Genomic DNA, 27,208 nt, shown 5'->3' with positions numbered 1-27,208 from the left:
AAAACAAAAATCATACCTGCTTTAACCGCCAACGTCGTCTGCTGAGATGCAACCGGGTCCTCTAGTCACATTGCGAATAGTCTTCCATGCACTCTACAAGCGCTTCTCTTTGTCTTTTCCACCATTTAGTCTCAAACAACCAGCACCCAAGATTTTTTTGGATGATCAGGAAAAACTAGAAAATCAGACTGTAATCCGAAAATCAAGGGAAAGTTTTTCAGGAGAGAAAAGAAGTGTTACAAATGACCTAAATGAATCCCAGAAATTGCAATTAGAACTTACATCAGAGAAAGGGGCAATTCCTGGCTTTCGTCACTCCCGCTCAAATCATTCGGATTCTGTCTCAACAAGCAAGATTCAATGAAGCCCTAGCCCCTAAGGTACAAATCTTTGGGAAACTCAATTTAACCACTCCTTAATATGCAAAAGGGGTGGATAATGTAATCTCTTGCCACAACATCCATTGAGGATGTTATAGCAGAGCTTTTAGAAACTGCTGGCTGTAAAGATGTTTACCACTGAACCTCTACCACATTCCTGTCAACGGGAGAGAACATCCTGCAGGGCCAACAAAGCAGATGGAGCTAGATAATGTAGTGCTAGGAGTTAGGAACCCATTGGAAGGGCATTTTATAGATGTAAGAGTATTTCATGCTCAAGCTCCTTCCAATACGGCTCTAGGATCTCCAACCACTATGTAACCATAGCCACGAGAGACAGAAAAAGAATTTATACATAAAAGGATTGTAGAAGTGGGAACATGTGTTGTGAATCGTTGTGAATGTCAAGGACGAATGGTGATTGATTGATCTAATGATATATTTGATAGTAATGTGATTGAGTAATCTAATGATATCATTGATAATACATTCTAACAATTAACTATACAGGATGTTATCTTTATGTGGAATCAGTGTGTAAATCATTTGTAAAAAAGACCATTGTAGCACCAACTGACATTAACATCCTCTCGTATAAAAGTAAAGATAGGCATCAAACTCCAAATACCACACCTAACAGTGGGCCCAGTCCTGTGAGAGAATGGAGGAGGAGATACCTGGCTGCTACAGCAACGCTGACCAGAGGCTCAGAAAAGAGCATGATACCCGCTTATGTATTCAGCAGCTTATGTTCTCTTAGCCGAAACGGCGAATCAAGAAGATACCCTAGACAAAGACTTAGTCTTTTTAGGAAGAATTGATAGATGGGACAGTGGAAGAGTATCAAGTGGTGAATGAGTTTTGGGACCTGAAGCCAGCACAAGATCATAAAACAGACATAGTCAGTTATTTCTTCTTACTGCAAAGCGAACAGATATAGCCAAAATAACAACCTGACATGCTACTGGCTAAAGTACTGAAAGTCATACCAGATGGAGAGCAAATCTAGATGCAATGCGACAAATCCAAAGCGGAAACCTGGATCAGCAGCAGTGGTGGAAATTTTTTCAAGATTGCGAAAAGATAAATTGAATACCCTAAAGAACGCACAAGTACACCTCAAATCATCAATAAAAGAAAGAAGATTTTTGATGTATTTGTTGCAGATGAAATCCAATATGGGCAGAAGAACTGAGAGAAGGTTGGCCACAATTTTCAAGGATGCTGGGTATGTTTCAAGAAGGAGGACGACCAAAACACTGATGGTGAGGCCGAACAGATTGTTATGTACAACAAACCAACTTCACACAAAGAACTATGCTGGATATAATTGGCAAAGACAGAAAATGTTGGAATATGCCTAGAAAACGTCACTATGCCAACCGATTGCGCAAAAGAAAATGTGTTCGTTGTGCAAAGAAGGTACATCATGAGAAAAAAAGCTAATGTTAAATTGACCGAAAACAATAGCTCCATAGCTCTATCTCCACTACAGAGGAAATAATAGCCCAGCCCACCTTGAAAAGGTCGAATAGCTCAGTTCCAGAAGTTCTAGAAGCCCCAACACTTCAAAAGTTGCCAATGAAGACAATTATGACTATAAGGCATCATCTCAGTGAACAATGGTTGAGAAGGACGTGGACATACTATTTGACAGCGGAGCTAGGGATATCATGATGAGTAAGTACTGGTTTCCTGAATTAGTATCCACCAAGTCCCATAAGGTTTAGGGATTGGAGGTGTTTGAATATGCTGGAAGAACCAGTTGAATGCAGGATTCTAATCAGTTCAACTTGGAGACAAAGCAATCTGGTCTGAAACCACTGCCAATTCCTGACAGGAGAATTTTGATTTTTGGGCAGAGACTTTTTGCCAAACATTTTGGACCACTGAATTTGACTGGACAAATCAGAGAGTGAGAATAGGAGAAGACTGGGTTATTCATGGTCACCGAAGATCATACCAAGTTATCACCATATCATCACAGATGTAAGATTGGTCAAGACTGCGCTGAAAATCAGAAAGAAACGGCATCAAATTGATGTTAGAAGATTTTTATGCCAAGTTTTTTGTCAAAAACAGCAAAGCTCCAAAGTGTGCACTCACTGAGAACTTCATCGTAATCATTAGTAGAGAACGACCCGTGTATGGTCCAAGCCAAGGTACTAAGAATTCCTGACAAATTGGAAAAATGAAGTTAATCAACAAGTGATTGAGATGTTAAATAAATGGAATTAAAAATCCGCCCTTCTAAATCTGCCATACAATTAGTAAACCCTCTTCTCGCACTAACAGACAATACAAACGATTGGATCATAGATTTCCGTAATATGAATAAAATAACGATCCCAAGATTCCTTAACCCCGACATAACCCCTCCTTACGAGAATGATATGATTGATGCTTGTTTGAACTGCAACTACTTTATCCCAACTAGCCTTCGCTTCAGTTACTGGTGTTTGGAGGTAAACCTGAAGATGAATACAAAGAAAAACTTTCATTCACGTGCCTAATGTAAATTAATAATGTCAAACGTATGCCTATTGGACTTAAAAAAAGTAGCCAAAGCAACTTTCGCAAAGGAAAATGGATAAAAAGATCAATGATCTAAAAGAAAGAGATATTGATGGATTGGAGCATTTAGTGATAATGTTTCATATTTTCAGAAACGTTCTCGAAGAAACACCTCTATGCACTAACTGCAGTGTTAGAAAGGTAGAGAGGTTCAACCTGTCATTGAAACCCGAGAAGTGTGAATTTGATTCAAAGAAATAGACGTCCTAGTATTTTCATAATCAACACATGAAGTGTTACCCAGAAAAACAATGTTCAAAAGTTGATTGACATCCCGATCCCTCCAACTAAAAAGCAGGTTTTCAAAGACTTTTCTGAATGGTAACTCAACAGACGCTTTTGTCCCCAAATATTGCAGATATAACAAAACCTTTAAACCATGATTCTATCAGATAAAGAGAATTTGACTGGGGTATAAGCAGCAACAAGCTCTAGATCAATTGAAAGACATCTCAAAAAGCACCAGCACTAGGGTTACCAGATTTCTCAAAATGTTTCATCTTACTTCATCAGAATGCATCAGAAATCCAGGTGGGAGGAGTCTTGTTTCAGAAAGATGATAAAGGCCGGATACACGCAAGGAAGTCATTCCCAAAACCCTACAGAAATGTCAGAGAAACTGGAAGGTAACAGAATAGGAAGCAATTGCTATCAAAGAGTGCACAAGAAAGTGGATGTGTATTGCCAGCAAAAGAAAATATTTATTTATCTGACCACGAGCCGTTTGAAATTCATCCGTAATCACCAAGACAACAGAGAAAGATGTTAATGGTTTGATAGAGCTTGAATCTATTGATTACACATTGAGTACTTCAAAGGAGAAGATAACGAAGATTTCTGATGCCTAAGTAAGAGTAGAAATCAGAGAAAAATCCGTACGCACAGAAGCGGAGAGACGAGTATATCTATCATACTGCTGATAAAACTGACTCCAAAATACTGTGATATTTGAAAAGATTAAAAAAGTTTCAAAAGGAGGGAAAAATCACTGCTGAGCCGATTTGTATGAAAAAGCTTGAAGAACGGACCTGTTAATTTATGTTCTTTTGTTCTTCAAGCTCATTTCACTACTACTCGCAGTGCTTTAACCTCCTTTTGAAACTTTTATAATCTTTCAATATCAAACAGTAATTTTGAGTCATTTTTATCATCAGTATGAATAGATATACTCGTCTCCATCCGCTTCAGTGCTTCTACAGGATTTTTCTCTGATTCTACTCTACTTAGGGCATCAGCAATCACGTTATCTTCCTCGTTTGATGTACTCAATAGTGTAATCAATTGATTTCAAGCTCAACACCCACTAACAATCTTTCCTCTGTTGTCATGGTGATTACGGATGAATATCAACGGCTCGAGGTCAGTAATAAATAATACTTGCCTGAGCAATACACATCCACTTTCTTGGCACTCTTGATAGCAAAATAGCTCCATTCTGTTACCTGCCAGTTTCTCTGACATTTCCTGTATGTTTTGGAATGACATCCTAGCGTGATATTCCGGCCTTTATCATCTTCTGAAACAAGACTCCTCCCACTGAGATTTCTGATGCATCTGATAGAATGTAGAAACATTTTGAGAAATCTGGTAACCCAAGTGCTGGTGCTTTGAGGTGAGACTGTCCTATCAATTATCAGAGCGTGTTTCTGCTTATTACCCCAGACAAACTTCTCTTTATCTGATAGAATCATGGTTAAAGGTTTTTGTTATCTCGCATATTTGGGACAAAACGTCTGTTGAAGTTATCAATACCTAAAAGTCTTTGAAACCTTCTTTTTATTTGAGGGATCGGGAAGTCCAATCAACCTTTTGAACCATTGTCTTTCTGGGTAACACTTCATTGTGTCCTGATATGAAATCCTAGGAAGTCTATTTCTTTGAATCCAAATTCAACACTTCTCCGGTTCAATGACAGGTTGTACCTCGCTACCTCGTTCTAACACTGCAGTTAGTGCATAGAGGTGACTCCCAACGCAATTAAGGAATATCCAAAATATTACCAAAATGCAGGGGAGTACAAAAAATGAGAAAGAATGTACAAACCAGTGGGAGCGTCTATCTCTGCTCCGCGGTCCAGTAGCAGCTTAGCAACGGTCACGTGACCTTGACTACAAGCTTCCAACAAGGGCGTGTTCCCTGCGTATTAATATTTTAACATTATCCTTCACGATACTTAAAGTAAACCTAAAGTATCGTGTAATAGTATTATATAGTATATAGTATATAGTATAGTATAGTATTACGGTGTACAACTCTGATTCCCTATACTATAATCGGATAGCTATTTAAAAATAAAATGTCTTAACAGTTGATCGAATTAACTAAATTACGTTTTTCAACAAATAATTTTCACAGTTAGTTCTTATAAAAACTGAAAAACACAGGATAAGATCGTACCTGTGCTATTTCTATGATTCACACTGGCCCCACTTTCCAGCAACAGCTCCACAATATCTTGTTTTCCTTGTCGACAAGCTAGCGACAACATTTCATCAATCGACACCTGAAATATTGGAAAACCTGTTTTTTGATGATCAACGACTGGCAATAAAAAAATTAAGAAATATGGTATGTACATAACCTTTGTTCAAGATTTTCATTAATGCCATGGAATTTTTCATCGAATTATATCTTTGGCATCATTTGGGGGGGGGGGGGGAGGTCGGGTCCTTCGTTCATCACAATAGTGGTCTCCTGGATCTTCAGCATGTATTATATAGTGAACTGTATTATATAGTGAACTGTATTATATAGTGAACTGTATTATATAATGAACTGTATTATATAGTGAACTGTATTATATAGTGAACTGTATTATATAGTGAACTGTATTATATAATGAACTGTATTATATAGTGAACTGATCAGAGATTGCGTCTGCCACCACGAAAAAACGGATAGAATTCTTGTTATGTTTAACCTATTTCCTATATAATATATATGCCAGGATTTAACTGCAGTGTATCAAGTGTCTACTACAGTTGTCACAAGACCTTCCTAGCTGGGGTGCTATTTTAGTTTCCACTGTGCCAAAAACAGTTTTTTCGTGAAAAACTTTTTGAATTTTGATAATTTTGAAAATGTTTCATGATCGATAAAAATTACTTTATAAAAGAGCAACATGTCATAGCGCTACAATTCATTATTCTATTTGACACTGACGATTGGTATTGTTTTATACATATCATGAAACGGATCGTTTGCCCGCCAATTAGATTTGTTCTGGATCGATTCCCGCCATCAGCAAAACCAACCCTGATGATTTGAGCCATACTGATGAGTCCTAATAGGACGAAACACTGTGTCTATGGATATATATATATATATATAATATATTACAGTTTTAATACTTTCAACACTACTATGCTATATAACAAATAATTTGAGAATTGATGTAAATAAATGATGCAAAGACTTACGAAGATCTAATCACAACCGCTTTCTTTTATTGTGTAAAAGTCCAGCCAATGAAATATACATATATATATTATATAATGATTAGTTGTTACTTGGATTCCCAAAGAGTGCTCAACTGCAATCAAGCAGGAGGATTATATTTCAAACAAAGGGAAACACTCAAACTGGCGCGGCGGGCAAACGATCCGTTTCATGATATTATGTAGAAAACAATACCAATCTTCAGTACCAAATAAGAATAATGAATTTTAGAGGTATGATATATATCATACCTCTAAAATTCATTATTCTTACATATCGATATGTTGCTCCCCTATAAAAAATACTTTTTATCGATTTAAATTATGGTCAAGTGACAGGATAAAAACATTTTCAAAATTTAATGAGGTCTGATCGTCATCTTTTTACAGCGTTCGATATCTGTGTGAAGGTGAAATGGTGACATCCTCTGGATCAGGCAGAGGTCGAGTGTTATCGGGATTGCAATTTATTATCGGGATTACAATTTATTATCGGAGAAAAAGACGATTTATGAAGGAGCAACCTTACATTCTACCTATTTTCAAAATTTGCAAAAACTTCAAAACATTGTTCTCGTCCAAATTTTAGAATTGTCTGTGAAGTAGGATATATATACAATTAATAGTTAATAATAGTTATAGTAATATAGTACTGTGTTTACAGTACACTACAATGTAGATGTACTGAAGTAAAGGGGTATTCTAAAGGGGTATTCTAAAGGGGTATTCTAAAGGGGTATTCTAAAGAGGTATTCTAATGGGGAATTCTAAAGGGGTATTCTGAAGGGGTATTCTAAAGGGGTATTCTAAAGGGGTATTCTAAAGGGGTATTCTAAAGGGGTATCCTAAAGGGGTATTCTAAAGGGGTATTCTAAAGGGGTATTCTAAAGGGGTATTCTAAAGGGGTATTCTAAAGGGGTATTCTAAAGGGGTATTCTAAAGGGGTATTCTAAAGGGGTATTCTAAAGGGGTATTCTAAAGGGGTATTCTAAAGGGGTATTCTAAAGGGGTATTCTAAAGGGGTATTCTAAAGGGGTATTCTAAAGGGGTATTCTAAAGGGGTATTCTAAAGGGGTATTCTAAAGGGGTATTCTAAAGGGGTATTCTAAAGGGGTATTCTAAAGGGGTATTCTAAAGGGGTATTCTAAAGGGGTATTCTAAAGGGGTATTCTAAAGGGGTATTCTAAAGGGGTATTCTAAAGGGGTATTCTAAAGGGGTATTCTAAAGGGGTATTCTAAAGGGGTATTCTAAAGGGGTATTCTAAAGGGGTATTCTAAAGGGGTATTCTAAAGGGGTATTCTAAAGGGGTATTCTAAGAAGATTCTTCATCTTTTAGCAGGTACCCCTCCTCATTTAACCCTCAATCAAGTTTTCTATCATTCGGCTGAGCCGACCGAGGAGATCGCATAGATCTAATGGATCCTTAGTTACTCTCTAGACTAGGTGAAACAGGGATTTTAACCCTAATAATATAAACCTTCTACGCAGAAGGCGGATGCTTTAACCCCTAGGCTACCTTGTCTTGTAAATGGGTGGGCGACAATTGACCCCCCAACCCTGACCCTGATTTCACGACAATTGTAATTACATAGGGGGTCAATTGATGGGGGGGGGGGGGGGGGGGGGACAATTGTCAACAAACATATTAGTGGCGTAACAAAGGGCCCTGCTTACCCAGCTGTGCACCACCTACCCAGCTGTGCACCACCTACCCAGTGTGCACCACCTAAGGGGGGGGGGGGGGGGGCTGTGCACTACCTAAGGGGGGCGCCACCTACCCAGCTGTGCACCACCTACCCAGCTGTGCACCACCTACCCAGCTGTGCACCACCTAAGGGGGGGGGGGGGGGCTGTGCACTACCTAAGGGGGGCGCCAAATCGTCGTTTTAATGTGGGACAATTTAGAAAAACTTAACTTAAAAGAAATAACAAAATTGCACGTTTTGCTCTAGAAACACACTGTTTTAGAGATTTTACCGGCATATCCTCTAAAATCACCTGATTTGTCCAATTTTAAAGTACCATTGTATTTGTACTTTAACTTTTAAGAGGGGGAACGGAGGGTGCGCCAAAGGAGGGGCGCTGTGAGCGCTGGGGAGCATTGTTACTGTGTGCGCCAAAGGAGGGGCGCTGTGAGCACAGGGGAGCATTGTTACTGTGTACGCCAAAGGAGGGGCACTGGGAGCATTGTTACTGCGTGGAGCAGAACACTCCAACAACTGGCACCATTTCAAGTACACATTTAGAAGTGACAGTTATTAATCATTCAGCTTGTAGCAGTTATTAATCAAATTCGTTAATCGCTGTTGTTTAAAAAAATAAACTACAGTAAAACCCTGATTTACTGTACAGTTTAGGGGAAGGTTGAAAATAGTATATTTGCATGGTTAATCAGGGTTTTGACTTTTGACTCTGCACAGAATTGGCTCCCAATTAATAGTGGTTACAGTTCATGAGCACTCAGGTAGGGGGTACTTAGGGGAAGCAATAATGGCCTAAGCGTTTTGGTCCCTCATTCCTGCCACTCAGCATTGCCTACTGTTAAGTAGACATTTTTCTAAGACAATAGAGAAACTGACCCTGTCTCATTAAATTCAACCACTTGCCATAATAAAAATACTAAAATTCAAATAAAGTTTAATAAATAATTATATACAATCACCAAAGAATATTTCCTCAAGTTTATTTCTAGTTAACTTAATTTGTGGTTTAACTTTGGGGGAAGGGGAGAGAATGGTGAATCAGCGTTTTACTGGACGTTATTACCTCACCAGGTTAATAAAATGTATTGTAATGGTGTTTGTGATAGCTTAGGTTTGTAATATATTTACCTCTGTGTGTATTGTAATGGTGTTTGTGATAGGTTTGTAATATATTTACCTCTGTGTGTATTGTAATGGTGTTTGTGATAGGTTTGTAATATATTTACCTCTGTGTGTATTGTAATGGTGTTTGTGATAGGTTTGTAATATATTTACCTCTGTGTGTATTGTAATGGTGTTTGTACTTTGTGATAGGTTTGTAATATATTTACCTCTGTGTTTGTGATAGGTTTGTAATATATTTACCTCTGTGTTTGTGATAGGTTTGTAATATATTTACCTCTGTGTGTATTGTAATGGTGTTTGTACTTTGTGATAGGTTTGTAATATATTTACCTCTGTGTTTGTGATAGGTTTGTAATATATTTACCTCTGTGTGTATTGTAATGGTGTTTGTACTTTGTGATAGGTTTGTAATATATTTACCTCTGTGTAATGGTGTTTGTGATTTACCTCTGTGTGTATTGTAATGGTGTTTGTACTTTGTGATAGGTTTGTAATATATTTACCTCTGTGTTTGTGATAGGTTTGTAATATATTTACCTCTGTGTGTATTGTAATGGTGTTTGTGATAGGTTTGTAATATATTTACCTCTGTGTGTATTGTAATGGTGTTTGTACTTTGTGATAGGTTTGTAATATATTTACCTCTGTGTTTGTGATAGGTTTGTAATATATTTACCTCTGTGTGTATTGTAATGGTGTTTGTACTTTGTGATAGGTTTGTAATATATTTACCTCTGTGTTTGTGATAGGTTTGTAATATATTTACCTCTGTGTGTATTGTAATGGTGTTTGTACTTTGTGATAGGTTTGTAATATATTTACCTCTGTGTTTGTGATAGGTTTGTAATATATTTACCTCTGTGTGTATTGTAATGGTGTTTGTACTTTGTGATAGGTTTGTAATATATTTACCTCTGTGTTTGTGATAGGTTTGTAATATATTTACCTCTGTGTGTATTGTAATGGTGTTTGTACTTTGTGATAGGTTTGTAATTATATTTACCTCTGTGTAATGGTGTTTGTGATTTACCTCTGTGTGTATTGTAATGGTGTTTGTAATAGGTTTGTAATATATTTACCTCTGTGTTTGTGATAGGTTTGTAATATATTTACCTCTGTGTGTATTGTAATGGTGTTTGTGATAGGTTTGTAATATATTTACCTCTGTGTGTATTGTAATGGTGTTTGTGATAGGTTTGTAATATATTTACCTCTGTGTGTATTGTAATGGTGTTTGTGATAGGTTTGTAATATATTTACCTCTGTGTTTGTGATAGGTTTGTAATATATTTACCTCTGTGTGTATTGTAATGGTGTTTGTGATAGGTTTGTAATATATTTACCTCTGTGTTTGTGATAGGTTTGTAATATATTTACCTCTGTGTGTATTGTAATGGTGTTTGTGATAGGTTTGTAATATATTTACCTCTGTGTTTGTGATAGGTTTGTAATATATTTACCTCTGTGTTTGTGATAGGTTTGTAATATATTTACCTCTGTGTGTATTGTAATGGTGTTTGTGATAGGTTTGTAATATATTTACCTCTGTGTTTGTGATAGGTTTGTAATATATTTACCTCTGTGTGTATTGTAATGGTTTTTGTGATAGGTTTGTAATATATTTACCTCTGTGTGTATTGTAATGGTTTTTGTGATAGGTTTGTAATATATTTACCTCTGTGTTTGTGATAGGTTTGTAATATATTTACTTCTGTGTAATGGTGTTTTTGATTTACCTCATTGTGTATTCTAATGGTGTTTGTACTTTGTGATAGGTTTGTAATATATTTACCTCTGTGTTTGTGATAGGTTTGTAATATATTTACCTCTGTGTTTGTGATAGCCGATAGGTTTGTAATATATTTACCTCTGTGTCATGAACAACAACTTCTCCTTCATCTCCAGATTCTGTCATATTTCTTATCAATCTTTTATAAACATTTTGTACATAACCTTACTGAATGGAGATAGTTTAAGGTATTTCAATTGGAATATTCGAACTCTATGAAATAAGAGTTAGAATTAGTATCAAACTTTACAGCAATTAACACAAATACAAGGAGATCAGGAAAAGCCCCTGTTCAATTGAGTTCACGTCACCCTCTGGTAATGGATTAGTGACAAGGAACTCCTCGAAAATTATAGGTTTTTGGAAAGATATTTGAAAAAAATTATATCGTCATGGTTTTTCTTAAGGGCGAATGTTAAAAAACTTTCGAGATAATGGCCCCTATAAAAGGTTAACATTGTCCCTTTTATGTACTTTACGAGACATATTTAAATGGTACGAAAGTCGGTGGTTTTTCGAAAAAAACACCATATATTCGGACTACCAAATTTAGGTGACCACCATCATTATTTTCCCCTAATTATCTTTCACGTATTTTCCTTAATTATAAATACAGGGGGGGGGGGGGGGGGGGGGGGGGCAAAAGTCAGTACCCATACGCTGGCTTTAATAGCTCAGTCACTGAGTGTCCAATTGAAATAATTATTTCTGGTATGACTTACTACCACCACTGGTTCGAGGAATTTGTCAAATCAAAAAATATTCGTGTTCATTTTTTTCAAATGAGGGTTCATTTTCGCATTTATTTGATAGTTTGGATAGTCGAATCGAGCCAAATTTTATTGAATGGTGTTTGGCCATTTAAATTACGTTTGTCCTGAAAAAACAAGAGTTCTAGCTTCTCAGATGACCGAGATATGAAGCATAACGAGTTTGTTCACTACGTGTGATCAGGTGATCGGGTTGAGACTAGATCCGCATTATGGGAATCGTGCAGAGAGCCCAATTACGGTGTCGTAATTGGGTAATCATTGAGTACCCAATCAAGTTTGCTAACGAGATAAACAAATTGCTTGATAACTTCCTCATTTTAAATCCGTTTCCCACCATCTTTTCAGATTATATTCCGGATTAAATGATTTATTGCAATATGTTCCAACGGAGTCTCTAACATGCTCACCAACACGAGTATAAGCAATTCAAGGTTGATAGGGTGTGGCCCCCAAAAATCGAATTTTCAAATTTTGTTGACGGAATCCTCGAACAAGTAGGTACAGAGCACTAACAGTGGTGAGTCTGTATTTTGAACAGTTCAGATATCGTATGTCATGCCAATTGCCATACCTGTTTGAGACCCTGAATACCTAATGTATATTGCTAGTTCTTATGTACTTACACATACGCTGAGCACTGCTTCATTAAATTTGCATCCAGTAACCTCACCACTGTACTAGCGCATTTTATATCGCACCATTCTCTAGTACACTATTTCAGCTTCAAGATAATTTTATTCGTAAATATTTGGTCCAATATTTTAATCATTTTACTACTCATAATCATTTTACTACTTTCATTACGCATCAATATTTTTCCTCTGTAATCTACCTTTTCTTATCGCACTGAGCTTGTGATTTATACTGATCATGCGACGAAATTCTACACCTAATACCTCTACACCTACATCATCCCAGAGGAAGAAACTAGCTTCTAAAGCTGCTTCTGAGTCAATCGCTGACTCAGAAGCACCTTCTACCGGTATGTTGGGGCTTGGGGTGTCAGGGAATTACACGTTTGCAGCAACAACATGCCTTCACTTGTTAAGCTTACTGCCTGCTCCGATTTAGATTTTGAGTTCGAAAGACTCCGCCTCCTTTCGAAAAGTGCTACTAAAGCAAGCACAACGGACAACAAAATTTCTTTTTTAAGGAAACATTTATTAGGCCAATGTGCCCTAGACGCTGACGAGACAATGAACAAATTAACTGCGAGTCTAAAACTTATTTCATGTACCGTTAATGAAGAGGTTGAGAAGGCGGTCAACAGCATCACGGAACGAGCCTGCACTGCGATCCAGGAAGTCTCTGAAGAGTCCAGGAAGCAGACCTCTCTCATCGTTGAAGCAGCTAGCAGTAGTTCTCCACAGACTCTCTCCCCTTCCGGTGAAGTAGAAAGCATACCTAACCCACCACCTCCGGTAAGATTTTTGGACTGTGACTTTGGTGATCTTTCTTTTGATGAAATCTACCGCGAGCTTGACTTTAACATGAAACACCCGGGGGGCCGTTCAACGTCATATTATGGCTCGGTACCTTACAGTTATGGCAGAACCAACCACCGTGCAACCCATGATAAGCCCTTGCCACCTGTCCTAAAGCGCATTTTTGATTGTTTGCATGAATCCGATCCTGACTTTACTCCCACGAACTATACCTGCCTCTGTACTTACTATAAGGACGGGTCAGTTGGTATTCCATTGCATAGTGACAGCGAATCCAGCATTGTTGAAGATAGTCTGATTTACACTGCATCATTTGGCTCTACCAGAATTATGAGAATGTCAACGTCGACAGGCCCTTTCGTTGAGCATAACATCCCGCTTGAGCACGGCTCTGTCTTTGCAATGTCTCGATCTGATCAGAACCACTGGCAGCACGGCATTGAACGTGATCCTATGTTAAGGCAGCCACGAATCTCGCTCACTCTTCGCAAGTTGAAACAGCCTGATCCCACGGCCTTACCAGCACCTGCAGCCCCTACTCGGGTCCCGCCTGTTGCACCACCTACACAGATACAGTCACCAGCGTCCCGTCACTCCAGAGTCCTCTTAATTCACGACTCAATACACCGAGAAACGCCAGAATGGCTGTTCGACCAGATACCTGGCCACCGATGTCAAAAGCGCCTTAACTATCAACTAGTGAACTCACTGGAACATCAACATGAGTTCAAACATTCTAAAGCAGTCGTACTTTCCTGCGGCATTAATGACCTAGCTAGGTATGGGCAGTCGGCCAGGAGTCTTGCGGACAATTTCTGTCCCCGTTTTATAGACTCTTGTAACAATAACAAGAATACCGAGTTTATGTTTTGTGCTTTATCTATGACTAAATTTAACTGGTTGAATGCAGAGATTGACGCTTTTAATATCATAATGTTGAACCTGGCTAAGGATATTCCAAATCTGAGTTTTTTCGATGCCCATGCCGTGATCAAGCGTGCTAACTCATACTACGTATGGGACCGCAACGACAGACATGGCATCCACTTATATCACGAGGTGCAAAGGGTAGTGGCACATGAACTTGTTAACTGCGTTGGCAAGTTATGTGGATCTGAACAGAGACGTCACAGGAACTGTGAGTGGCTCTATCACCACAAGCCTAACAGTCTCTCCAGATATAACCGAAGCTGAGCGCTTTACAAATCATTGATACCATTCTGATTAAAAAATGCGATTCACTTTTTTCTCAACTTCCAGTCCACCTTTAACAGATCGTTACCAAGATAGATCATATTATAATGAAATGATCTGATTGGTGGAATTTTTCTCATTATCTGATAAGCTCACTCATTCATTATCAGTATCTCTTATCACCCGATCGCACACAAAACATCTTACTCTACAAATCTGTATCATCCTAAATCAATGAGATTTCATAACTCTATACAACATTCAAAATTCACATACAAATCTATAAATAATCAAGTGCGTTCTCTTCAGTATTAATCAAGTTCAGTGCGATAGTCCCTTATTACGTAAACGCTACAAACAAATCAAATACAAATAACACCTCACAAAACTACACAACACAAAAGCAACCACTTTATTCGATTTCTATTTTTTAGCCAAATCAGTTATTTAAATCATACTGATAAGGCCCTAGATAAGGACACTTTATTTCACTTAATTATCCGATTTTAGCTTAAAATAATATAATTTACTTTTAAATCATATCACGATTCTGTAGCATACAGGACCTCCGGTTCTCGTGAAAGAATCTGATTTGAACTATAGTTTTATATACTATCAGTATCATAATCATAATATTTAGTTATAAATGGAACCCACTGTTACATCTGAAATTAAAGTCAAGATCAAATGTTCAAGCTGCAGCGGCTGGTGTTACTCTATTAGAAATATTCGCACATGCTCATGGTGTCAAAGTAATGTCCATGTCAAATGTTTTAAGGATAATTTAGGCTGTACGAGTTGCTGTGAAAGTATCATTCCTGGATTTCACGCAACCTACTATGAAATCTATGACGACTACAGTAAACTTAATAGTGACATATTTAATCCGTACGATCAGAATAGTCGATTTAATCTTATTGGCGACGCCATGACCAACGAAGAGCATCAAGATTCAACTTGGAGCAATATTTCATCTTTCCTAACTAGTTGTCAGTATAAACAACAACGTAACGTGAAAAAATCTACCTGCTCTCAACTTAAAACATTTTCTATGAACATAAGATCCCTTATTAAGAATATAGATCAACTACGTGATGATATTGAGACTTATGATAAGTATGATATATTGTGTTTTAACGAAACTAATTGCACTTTAGGGAAATTACCGAACGGAATAAACGACGTTACCTTAGATGGATTTCATGAACCATTTATCCAGGATCCAATTCGCCCATCTGGAAAAGGTGGGGGGCTAGCCACTTATGTACACAAACGTGTAGTCGATTATGATAAAATTGATATTTTCACTCCAAACCCTGAACCAACTAATACTAGTGGCGAATTTCAATTTATCAAGCTCCATCAGTGCAAAGGATACAACAGAACGAAAATAATTGGCAATGTTTACCGTTCTCCCGCTAGGAGACCTGAAGCGTTTCTAGAAATTTTCAAAAATACCTGCACAACCTAGGAGACACCGAGGCAAGCGAAGAGAAACCTTTTTTGGAAACTAAGGCAAAATGAGTTTTAGGGGGCCCCTTATTTTATTAAATTGGGATACCCAAAAGTAACCCGAAATGGGAGATTTAAAAAACAAAAAATTTGGGGGGGCTAAAGTTAAATCTTTTCGGAAACCCTGGGGGATTGGCCCAGAAAATAAAAGTTTATTGGGAACCCCCACTAGCGCCCCCCCCCCCCCCCCCCCCCCCCCCCTTCTAATTTAAAAAATTGAAATGTGTAGGTGCCCTTAAAAATTTGGTTTTCGATGGGGGGTTGGTGAAATTTTTAAAAAGGGGGGGACACGAAAACTTTTGGGGATTTAAAAATTTTAGTCCCTTCCCCTTCCCCACAAAAAGGACCCCCAACACGAAAACAAAAAAATTTTAAACCAAAATTTTGCTAAAACAAAAACAAAACGAGAAGGGGTTTTTTAAAAATTTAATAAACCCCTAAAAGGTTTGAAAACGTTTTTGTCCAAAGATGCAAAAAAAGCACTTAAAAACCCTTACCAATTAAAACTGAACGGGCCCGAAGTTAAAAGCCGGGTGAACCCTTTTTAATTCTTAAACGAGGGCGGGGTCCACCTACGGGAGCAGAAAAATTTAACGATTACTTCTCAAACATCGCTCCTAAAATTAAGTCTGAAATTAGTAGTAGGACCACTTTTGATCCTGGTGGAACCCATAGCACACTTCGCAACGCCACTCAAGTAGTATTTACTTAAAGCCAGTCACTGCCACAGAAATTCAGGACGTCATAAACCTGCTTAAGAATAAAGCACACCTAGACACTAAAATTGAACCTCTAAAAATCGCTAACAGCTGTCCCAGTTTTACTAGTGTACTAGCCCACGTTGTCAACAGTTCTTTTGAACAGGGGATCTTTCCACAGGGCTTTGAAAGAAGCGAATGTGGTCCCAATTCACAAAGGTGGATCTAAATCTGACATAAAAAATTACAGACCAATATCTCTTCTTGCTTCTTTCTCTAAAGTATTTGAAAAGCTAATGCATAACCGAGTTATAAGTTTTTTAGATAAATACAGCATACTATGTGAAAACAATACGGTTTTCGCCCGGGTAGGTCTTGTGAACATGCTCTTCTCAACGCAAAAGACACCATTCTTAATTCAATGTCTAAAAAGCAGGTAACTTTACTTCTTTTAATCGATTTCAGCAAAGCTTTCGACCTTGTGGATCATTCCACACTCTTGCGCAAGCTGGACCATTACGGCATAAGGGGTCAAGCCTTAAACTGGTTTAAGTCATATCTCACTAACAGGAAACAGTTTGTATCAATTGGCTCGTCAAAATCTTCAACCAACCCAAATTTTATACGGCGTGCCTCAAGGGTCAATATTAGGACCTTTACTTTTTATAATCTACATAAACAACCTGCCTCAAATATCAGATATAGCCAATTTCATTATGTACGCAGATGATGCCAACATCTTCCTGATAGGAGAAAATCTTAATGAAGTTTACGATAAACTAATAACTCTTAGCGATGCTTTAGTTAACTGGGTAGATAATAATGGTTTAGCTCTCAACCTTAAGAGAAAAGACAATTTTTTTTTGAGAAAAGACAATTTTATTATTTATCACCAATTCAATACATAATCAATAAATATATATCCGAATAAATTTGATTAAAAATTAAATGATACAAGTATGCTAGCAGCTAGCGCGCTTATATTTGATAAATATTCACGCTGTTAAAATGGGTTTTACCACACCGCCACTCACATTAGCACAGTTGGTGAACGGACCCAGGCGCTGTTAAGCTTTTATGAGCCCTGGTTGACTGCTGAGAGTGGCGAAGGGGCTGATATTAATTTTATCTTAGTTTAACCTAGATTCCAATAAAATTTTAGTTTTGTGTTATAATTATATGATTTTTATGCGATATTTAAGTTACAGCTGCTCGCAATACATTATTGCTTAAAAAATTGTTAAATATGCTCGCTATACGCTTAATTTTAGATACCGTATGTATATATACATATCAGCTCATAATACCAAATAACAATAATAAATAAATTAAAAGCATTGAAGAGGTCCAAAACCAATTCAAGCATGACACAAAGTTGAATACATTTTCATCGGAAGCTGCAAGCTTATTAACGTTTGAAAGAATTTGTTTTAAGAAAACAAGAATTTGTAAAACAATTTGTAAAACAATTTGAAAACAAGAATTTGTTTTAAGAAAACATAATTTGTTTTAAGAAAACAAATTATATGATCTTCTCTCGACAAAGACATCTTAATTATCGTGATGTGGCAATTTCTGGTGTCACAATTGAGAGAAAAACAGAAGCCCGTTTTTAGGAGTTATAATAGATGATAAACTAAACTGGTCCCATCATATTTCTGCCATGAAAATGAAAATGTCCAGATACATAGGAGTCATGTACAAACTTAAAAAATATCTGCCTCTCGAAGCACGTCTTCAAATTTATCAAAGTTTTGTGCAGTCACACCTTAATTATTGCAGCCTTGTATGGGGTTTTGCTGCCAAGTCTCATATTGAATCGCTTTTTGTAAAACAGAAAATGGGCCTTCGAGCAGTATTACCTGGTTTCGTCAATTACTGGTACAAGGACGGTATCCCCCCAGCAAGTACCAAGTCTGGCTTTTATTCACATAAAATATTGACAGTACACAGTATCATTGTAAAGAACGCACTCATTTTAATGCATAAATTGAAAAACTTTCCTAATCTAGTACCATTGTCTCTCAAGAAAACAATTCCCAAAAGCGCACCATTATTTAATACTAACCCGGATTCTATTCTCACTACACAATGGTCAGAAAAGTATGGTCAACACCCTTACAACAACTCAGTATTTTTTAAAGGTCCATTATTAGCAATAAACCGATATAATGTTGCAGCAACTTCCCCGCCTAGTCTATTTAACCTGACCATTTACAAAACTTGTATAAAAAACTATGCTCATCGATCAGCAAAATGAAAACATCGAAGACGATTGGCCTAATTTCATGTTATATTGTATAACAGGACTAAGAAAATCAAAGCGTAACATAAACCAAAATGCCGATAATAACCTTGTCTCTACATCTTAGATTATATGCACACACTTATGCATCACTCAATAAACGTCGCATATCTCATCAATTACACTGCCAACATAGGACATTCTTTTTTATCGCCGCGATTTTCAAGTTACAAATTCTACAAATTTGAAGTGCTCAGTCTTGTTTTACTTTTCTTATCTTTACCTATTAACCATTGGAAAATAAAACTTTAAGCTATAAACCTTCATTGCATACTTTACCGGTAGAGTCTAAATTGAATAGTTTGAGATTTCCTTTACATTTTATATTTATGCATGTGCCCCACGGGGATGAATTTCTTATTACCATTGATATTATATATACTTTTTTGAGTAAAACATTGGCTGGTACCACGGGCCAGTCCCCAACAAAAAAAAAAAATTCGTCAAGCAATAGTTATAGTGGACCAACAGGAAGTTTACACTGCATCCAGTAACCTCACCAAATCCAGTAACCTCACCAAATCCGGGAAAGAAATGATCAAAACATTGAAGAATTTCGAGCCAAGTTTAATGCTATAGCTGAAAGATTTGGCACCTCCTCTAAGAGAGAACTACTACTCTACTAGCAGCAAGATAAAAGGGAGCGTCCAGTTGGCTTAACACATTGCCACTTCAGCAGTATGGCTACACTCTGAACAAAGAGGAGTTTCGTGACAGTGTCTGCTTATGCTACAGCATTGAAATCTGTAAGCTAGGGGGCTACGTGATAATGACCCACAACAACATCAGAGACACAATGGCAAATCTTCTTCGTGAGGTATGTCATTATCAATTGAGAACATTGACTGATATTGCCTTGTTTAAAAAGAGACTAAAGTATTTGAAAAAGTGTTCATATAAGTATCATATAATATCTTTCTCATACAAACCATACTTCATAAAATGCTAAGTTCTTATCATGTACATGTTCATGAGTCGCTTTAGATGGCTTGAACTGAATCTTTGGATTTTGAGTTCTTATTGGCTATAAAGCGATGTATAAATTTCTAGTTATTATAAAGGGTCTCAATAAGAGGTCTCGACTGCCTAGGCGTCGAACCTTGGCAGTCGGTAGTTTTCCTCTGGCCCGGGATCAGCTGACCCTAGGGACCAGAGGATAAAGGTGTAGAGACTATGTGTATCTACAAATCTTTCGAGGTTGTTTTTACAAGAGACAGGGCTTGCTATGCAAGGGAAGAAAACCGGGAGAAACAATCACAAATTATACAATTAATTATTATCACCCAGTTTTAACATTTGATAATTGTACAGTTTATTGACGACACATTGACTGAATGTTATTTTATATTCTAATTTATATTCTAGATATTTTATTTATTTTTCAACAGACGACAACTTCCTGTTTTTTCTTCTATATTAGTTACTCATATCTCTTTTACAGACTTTTTTACAAGGACATTGACAGATGATACTCACATTAGGCATTCATTATTGCATCTAAATTATTTCACTTGCATTAGGTTTAGAAATTTATTCTCTGGTTAACAGATTTCAAATGTTCAATTAATTTGTAGTATGACAGTAAGGTATATAAGAAGTTATTTAATTTTGCTTGGGCTATTATATTGACTATTGAGGTTTAATGATGATATGGAATTTGAATTCTATATAAATTTACACTATGTGGTTGGGGCATTTTGCATAGTAAATATGGTTACTACTCCTATATATCATATTATTTGATTGGTATTCGATTTCTGATTATTTCTCTAGGAATATGATTATTATATCTCAATTTGGCTTTAGGTAGGGTGCCCCGCTAAAAGAACTGGATTCTTCCAGGAAGCATCCCGTGCACAGACCTTGGTCTACATATATATTAAATTATTAACCGTTCATTCTGTATGTGCACGAAAATTTATTTCAATCAATAGCAAAAAGAAATTCAAACAATCCTACACTACTACAAATGTTTATTACATACTACAATGTAATACACGATAAATAAATGCTGTATAATCAGGAAACAGGGCTTGCAGGGCAAGGGACGGAACACAGGAACTGGCTACAGAGTGTATAAAACAGTGATTCAGCAAGTACCCATTGGGTATTGCTGAATCCGACCCACAAAATACCACAATCAATACAAGAATATACAATATAACAAACATCATGTTTATACAAGAATCAGGGCATGCAGAGCAAGAGAAGAAAAATAAGAGAAAAACTCCAACACATGTATACCCCTAAGTCCAGCAACTAACAATAATTACTTGTACACAAAACTGTATAGTATAAAATACATAACAAATACACAGTCTACCCAAGTTATTATTATTATTATGATGTGAAAGTTGAACCCACTACATTATGTGTGTAGTCAGTGTAGCTTACGTTACAATTATCGAGCTCTCTTATCTTTTGTAACTTGCGATAAGTTCAGTTTGCTGCTACCGCGTAGTTAGCCTTTGCGTGTGTACTTGTACATTCCTATACAAGTACACTATGGAGGATGATCGTAAGGTGACCCAATCTCTGGAGGAAATTCAAGTATGATGAACAGATAAAATTGAAGGACAGTGTTACTAAGTGGTTCATTGCGTTGGGAAAAGAACTGAAACAAACAAGCAGTCAAGGACAAAAAGTCATACACCAAATGGGCATTATATTTTATGAATTGTTTTACATCTTTTTATTCTGTAAAATGTGCTAAAATTAAATTTCTTGTTTCATTGATTTCTTGTTTCATTGCAAATCGACAACGATGATATTTGTGGGGATATGGACAGAGAATTATTTATGGCTCCAACTGTCTATAAAAAGCATCAGGCACTTCGGCTTGTGGAAGCAATAGACCTCGTTCGACAGCATGAATGCCAGATGGCTGAAATGGAGGAGATCATATATTTCTTGAAGGCGGAAGCGTTAGAAGACAAGGATAAGGTGATCAGGCTGCAGGGCCAGCTGCTTGTGCAGAAGGACAAAGAACTACAGTTGTTTGAGACGTCGGTCAAGGTGACAGTGCAAACAATGGTGGAGTCTGGGATTCAGAGCTACAGTGCAGCTGTACAACAGAACAGTGCAAGTGGTACAGTCTGCAACAGTAACATCCTGAAGAAGGTGATGAAGAGTGTGGCTGCAGAGGAGGACAGGAGCAAGAACCTGATTGTGTTTGGGTTGAAAGAAGAAGAGGGAGAACAGCTTCCAGCGCTACTAACTGCAGTTTTGGAGGAGATTGGGGAGAAACCTCACTTCGAAGCGACTAGAGTCGGCAGGAAGAGGCCAGGTAGTACGACTATCCGACCAGTCAAGATCACTGTCCCAAGCTCAACAGCAGTTCATCAGATTCTGATGAAAACAGGGAGACTGAGGCTGGCTGAGGCACACAAAGATGTATGGATCTGTCCAGATAGATCTAGCGAAGAACGAGCAACGAGGAAACATCTGGTTACTGACCTGAAGAAGAAGAGGGCTGTACAGACGAGGCATGGCTCCAGCCGATTATTCTTGGGGTTGGGGTGCGGACTAGGGGGCGGAGCCCCCAGCGGGGGGCTAGGGGGCAGAGCCCCCATGTGGGGGTCTAGGGGGACGAAGCGCGAGCCCCCCGGAAAATTTTGCGTTTTTAGCAGCTAATAACCTTACCAGAAAGTGTCTGAATTAACTTGAAGAGTTCAATAAAACATAATGTTTTAAATGTGAAAATAAAGGCAAAAATATTTTTATAACAATTAAAACATAATTGACACTGGGACTGTTCAATTCAACACAACTCTGCGGTTACTTTCAGCAAACTTGTCAATAATGACAGCAATGTCTATAGCTTTGACAAGCTCCTTTTCGTGGCTGAGAAGGGTAAGGTTGCTTGTCCTCTCGTCATTCAGCCTGAATGAATTTTTATAATAAAAACCCTGAAAAATCTTCAGAATTAGCTGATTTTAGCGTAAAATTGCCCTAAAATTAATTTTTGGGATTTTTTTCTGGGGGGTGCGCACCCCCCCCCCCTGTGGAGCCATGCCTGGTCAACAGACTCATCTCGACCACTATATCCGGTACGGGAAAGTCTGTAGCCGTGATAAGAAGCCACCATGAAGCAATTCATGTCTCTCGGACACTGATCAGTATTTGAATGAGTATTGTGTATCTTAATAGTTTTCGGACGTTATCTGTATTTGAGAGACAATTTTATAATTTATACCCTTTATATACTCTATTTCTTGATTGTTTCACACTTCATATTTCATAATTTTATTACTAGGTGGAGGTGACGTTATAGAGACTTTGGGCGGCCATAAAACTCGTGTTTTGAAAGTTGTCCTCTGTACTTGTTTCACTGACCCACGCTTTATAGCATTTATACATTTCGGCCCATTTTATATGTTTGTTCGATTTGCTGTACATTTGTATATTTGCTATTTTGTAAAACTTTCAAATCAACATAAAAATCAGCTACAGAAGGTAAATGAGGGTGACTGCCTCTACCCCAAGACTATAACAGGTGACTAAGCTCGGCTTGACGTATCTGCTAGAGGAGTTTGGACTCCATTTGATAAGACCTTTCTTGACATAAGGGTTTCACACCCCAATTGATTATCAAACAGGACAAAAACTCTCCAAGAAGTATACAAAGAAAAGGAGAAGAAGGACAAGTACTTGGAGAGAGTGTTGAATGTGGAGAAGGCTACCTTCACCCGGCTGTATTCCTCACATCTGGAGGAATGTCTAAAGAGTGTAAGCAGTTCGTCAACAGAGTAGCAGACCTCATAGCAAGAAAAAGGAAGGAGAGATACTGCGATGTAGTGAACGAGGATAAGATTTGCAATGTTGAGAACTACTCTTATTGCTCGACGAGGGTACCGAGGAAAGAAGGTGGACACCAAACATGAGATCCATCTATCAGAAGTCTCATCCCTGCAGCTGCCCCTATAATGGAGTAGATCATGTGTTTTGAAACTTGTATATATTTGATTATTAAAGTTTTAAAATATTGGTAGCAATGTATTGTGCTCCGCCAATTGCAACACTAAAAATGTGATTATGCTCTGCCAATTGCATCACTTGATTTAATTGAATTAATGTCCTTATAACAAAAAATATATGGAATGAGCTGCCTCTTGAAATTAAGATTTGCATGTCACTGGACTTGTTTACAGTGTATCGGAAAACGTGCTTAAGATGTTAATTAATTTATTTAATAAACAAATTTTTATTCGTCAATTATGAACAGTAAATTGGTCACCCCTCTCTCCCTGAATAGAACGGCCATATGCACAGGTGTACAGTAACTGTATATATACAATATATACATTGTTTTAATTGTTCAAAATATAATGCTCCTGCTTTGCATGAGCACAGCAGTTGAGCACTTTCTTTGGGAAACCAAACAACTACTATTTATTAATATATACTTCGAAGAAATTTAGACGATTATCATTCCACAACCAAGACGCGCGCAATGTTCTACTCGTCGACGGTATAATAATTGGCACAAACATTTTACGAGTATCACCCGATAATACAGGAACCTGGTTACCTGGGGACCCCAGGCTATTATGTTCGTAAACATAGTCTGGCGTAATTGAACCCTGTAAAACGCGCTAACAGGCGCGTTTATGCGATTTTACAATCAAATAATCAGATTTTACAATCTAACTCAGCGCGCGGCTCTTGTAGCGCATACGTCACTTCTTTCTTATTGGTAGTTGGCGTGTACGTGATCTTTTGCACGGCTGTAATTGGTTCTGAATGATCGCGTTAATGCTAGTCATGTTTGTCATACGTTGTATGACCCGCCGCGCACGAGTGCGCGGCTCCCCTGTATCGTAGAAACTCTACAGGGGTATAGTGAAGCGATTCACCTAACCATGTGCTTTCGCGCCACTTCGGGCGCGCTTGTTTCACAAGTCAGGCGGGCGCGCGCTACTGCAAGCGCAAGGGCTCTGGATAGAGCAAGTGAAGCGACAGTGGGGTCACCACGTGATACAAAGTCACGTGCGTTCTAACATCCAATGAGCAGTCGCACATTTTTCAGGGCGATGGAGGTCGTTGACCATTGTTAATGGTCTGGCCCGGCGCTCGCTACTTCGTGCTTTGTAGCACGTGCCATCGGGCTAACATTTCGAGAAGAAAGCGGCGCGCGCTACTTCGAAGAAATTTAGACGAGTAACATCCGTTAAGAGAAGTTGCGCGGCGCAGTAGCGCATCGCGCTACAACATACAAGTTACCAATGCACAATGTATTTTTTACGCTGATTTCGAATATGACCTATACTATTATTATTACGTTGATTGACCATTGACGATGTCAACCCTTCCAATTCGTTGCTCTGCGAATTAAAAGAACAATGATCTAGTCTGATCTTCAATGCGAAGTTGTAGGTTTACAACCTACCAGGACGCGCGCCGAGTTGGACTCCTCGACGGTCACCAAAATGTAATTAGATAGAACGCCAAAATTAGATCGAACCGGTTCGATCTAGGAATTAGATTGTAGATCGAACGCCGGCGCGGCTTTCAATGTATTTGTATATGTATCTCGCGCCGGCGTTCGATCTAATTCCTAGATCGAACCGGTTTGATCTAATTTGTAATTTCTGCGTTCGATCTAATTACATCTTGGTTTGACGGATGTTACTCGTCTAAATTTCTTCGAAGTAGCGCGCGCCGCTTTCTTCTCGAAATGTTGCCCGACGGCAAGTGCTACGAAGTAGCGCGCGCCGGGCCAGACCATTAACACTGGTCAACATCTTGGTTACAGTAAGAATGATAGAAAATGGGGCAAAGGCGTTGCTTTGAGCTGTAATTACAAAAAAATCAAGACACTTATTTTACTTCGGTGTATTCCAACAGCCACATTCAACATTGTTACACAAGTGCAACCAGCCTGAGCCAATTACAGGAAGCCGAAGGATTTATTTGGCCAGTGACGGTTAAGGTAGTGTGTACCATACTTTCTTCGCTTGATTCACGATGTCAATCCTTCGCATCTCGCCGATCTGCATACGTGGTTGCGAGAAGCATTATTTGATGCGCGCGCGACCCAGTAGTGCATCGCGCTACAATTTCTTCGCCCGAGACTTTGCTGCAATGTGCAGCTCCTCATTTAACCCTCACACCCGATTTCTCGAGTATTCGGCTGAGTAGACCACTCAGGATCCTTACTCCTTAGCTGAATATCAACGACGCTCACCCCACGACCAGGCAGACAGTGGGATTCGAACTCGCAACCTTACGTTTGTAATTGTAAAGCTGGCGTTCTAACCAACTGCGCTACCCGGCTGAGAATATAATGTCTGATGATTGGATGTGCCTCAAATTTTTCAGACAGATTCCTTGTTAGTCTATCAGTATCATTGCTACACTTTGTATACTCTCTCGTGCACTCTGGCCGGCCGCCGCGCGCGATCAAAAGGGGTTGCAGCGTGTGTCAAATCTCTCAGTAAGCTAACCGATTATTGTTACAATTGGATCGAGGGAGTTATTCAATATGCATTTGTTTCAAGAATTTTTTGCTGGCTGAAATTAGCGCTAAAAAACCATCCTACAGTCGGCTCACTTTCGATGGCGCACTATTTATATTACTACCTACTCTAGGATTCGAGTTAGTTTTGGTTTAAAAGTAATCGTGAAGATAGTATAAAGATTTGAAGTACAAATTTGTGCTCCTTAACCATTAACTTTAAATACTTATCATTAAAATCGAAATCAACATTTACAAATGTACACAGAACTGAGAACGGTCGAAATCTAATCGCGCCCGGCGAAACCACGATCCATGATACACAATACAGCCGCGCACTCGTGAATATAAACTTCAAAACTTAGGTGCCGAAATTCAGTATTTACCTTACACGGCACACGCCAGTGTTCATGCGCACGATGCACTCTTTAACTTTTCAAACTTCTTGTTCAGTAGTACTCGATCAAGACTAGCAAACCAGGTAAATTCAGTAAGAATGGTTTCATAATCACAAAATAAATAAATATTTTATATTGTTTGTTGTTGAAATTCTAATTTATTTCGTTTACCGCGTGTAACTAAACATACGTTGTACGGTACGTACAATTACACCATTAATGATGCAATACTAAAAATTATTTTAAAAATCTCAAAATCTCTATGCTCTAACAACATCCATATCTACACAATTATTTATATAGAAGAAAATAAGGAATATTCCTTATTTAATCCTTAACGCAATAATTAAAACCTATATGCTAAATTGCAAAATTTTTGTCTCATCATAAATTATAATATTAGCAATTAGGAAGGAAC

At 38.0% G+C, this 27,208-nt stretch overlaps 3 protein-coding genes across 3 annotated transcripts in view; 2 read left to right on the top strand and 1 right to left on the bottom strand.

Annotated features, from left to right (window-relative positions):
- The window catches only part of LOC134822479 (ankyrin repeat and KH domain-containing protein 1-like), a 188,401-nt gene that overhangs the window by 152,264 nt on the left and 8,929 nt on the right, over nt 1-27,208 (top strand). The gene's annotated exons all lie outside the window — the stretch shown is intronic.
- LOC134822485 (splicing factor U2AF 35 kDa subunit-like) overlaps nt 6,327-27,208 on the top strand; it is a 47,682-nt gene continuing 26,800 nt past the window's right edge. The window contains exon 1 of the mRNA XM_063833599.1: nt 6,327-6,344. Within this exon, the coding sequence (XP_063689669.1) occupies nt 6,343-6,344 (2 nt within the window). The 5' untranslated portion in view covers nt 6,327-6,342. The remainder of the gene's footprint in view (nt 6,345-27,208) is intronic.
- LOC134821971 (phospholipid phosphatase 3-like) overlaps nt 26,543-27,208 on the bottom strand; it is a 5,306-nt gene continuing 4,640 nt past the window's right edge. Inside the window, exon 5 of the mRNA XM_063832804.1 lies at nt 26,543-27,208. This exon is cut by the window's right edge and continues 1,004 nt beyond it. The gene's annotated coding sequence lies outside the window, so the exon portion shown is untranslated.

The sequence above is a fragment of the Bolinopsis microptera genome, chromosome 10, assembly GCF_026151205.1.
Source record: "Bolinopsis microptera isolate Bmic1 chromosome 10, MBARI_Bmic_1.0, whole genome shotgun sequence".
Lineage (NCBI taxonomy): Eukaryota > Metazoa > Ctenophora > Tentaculata > Lobata > Bolinopsidae > Bolinopsis > Bolinopsis microptera.
This window is presented reverse-complemented; position numbering and strand designations above follow the sequence as displayed.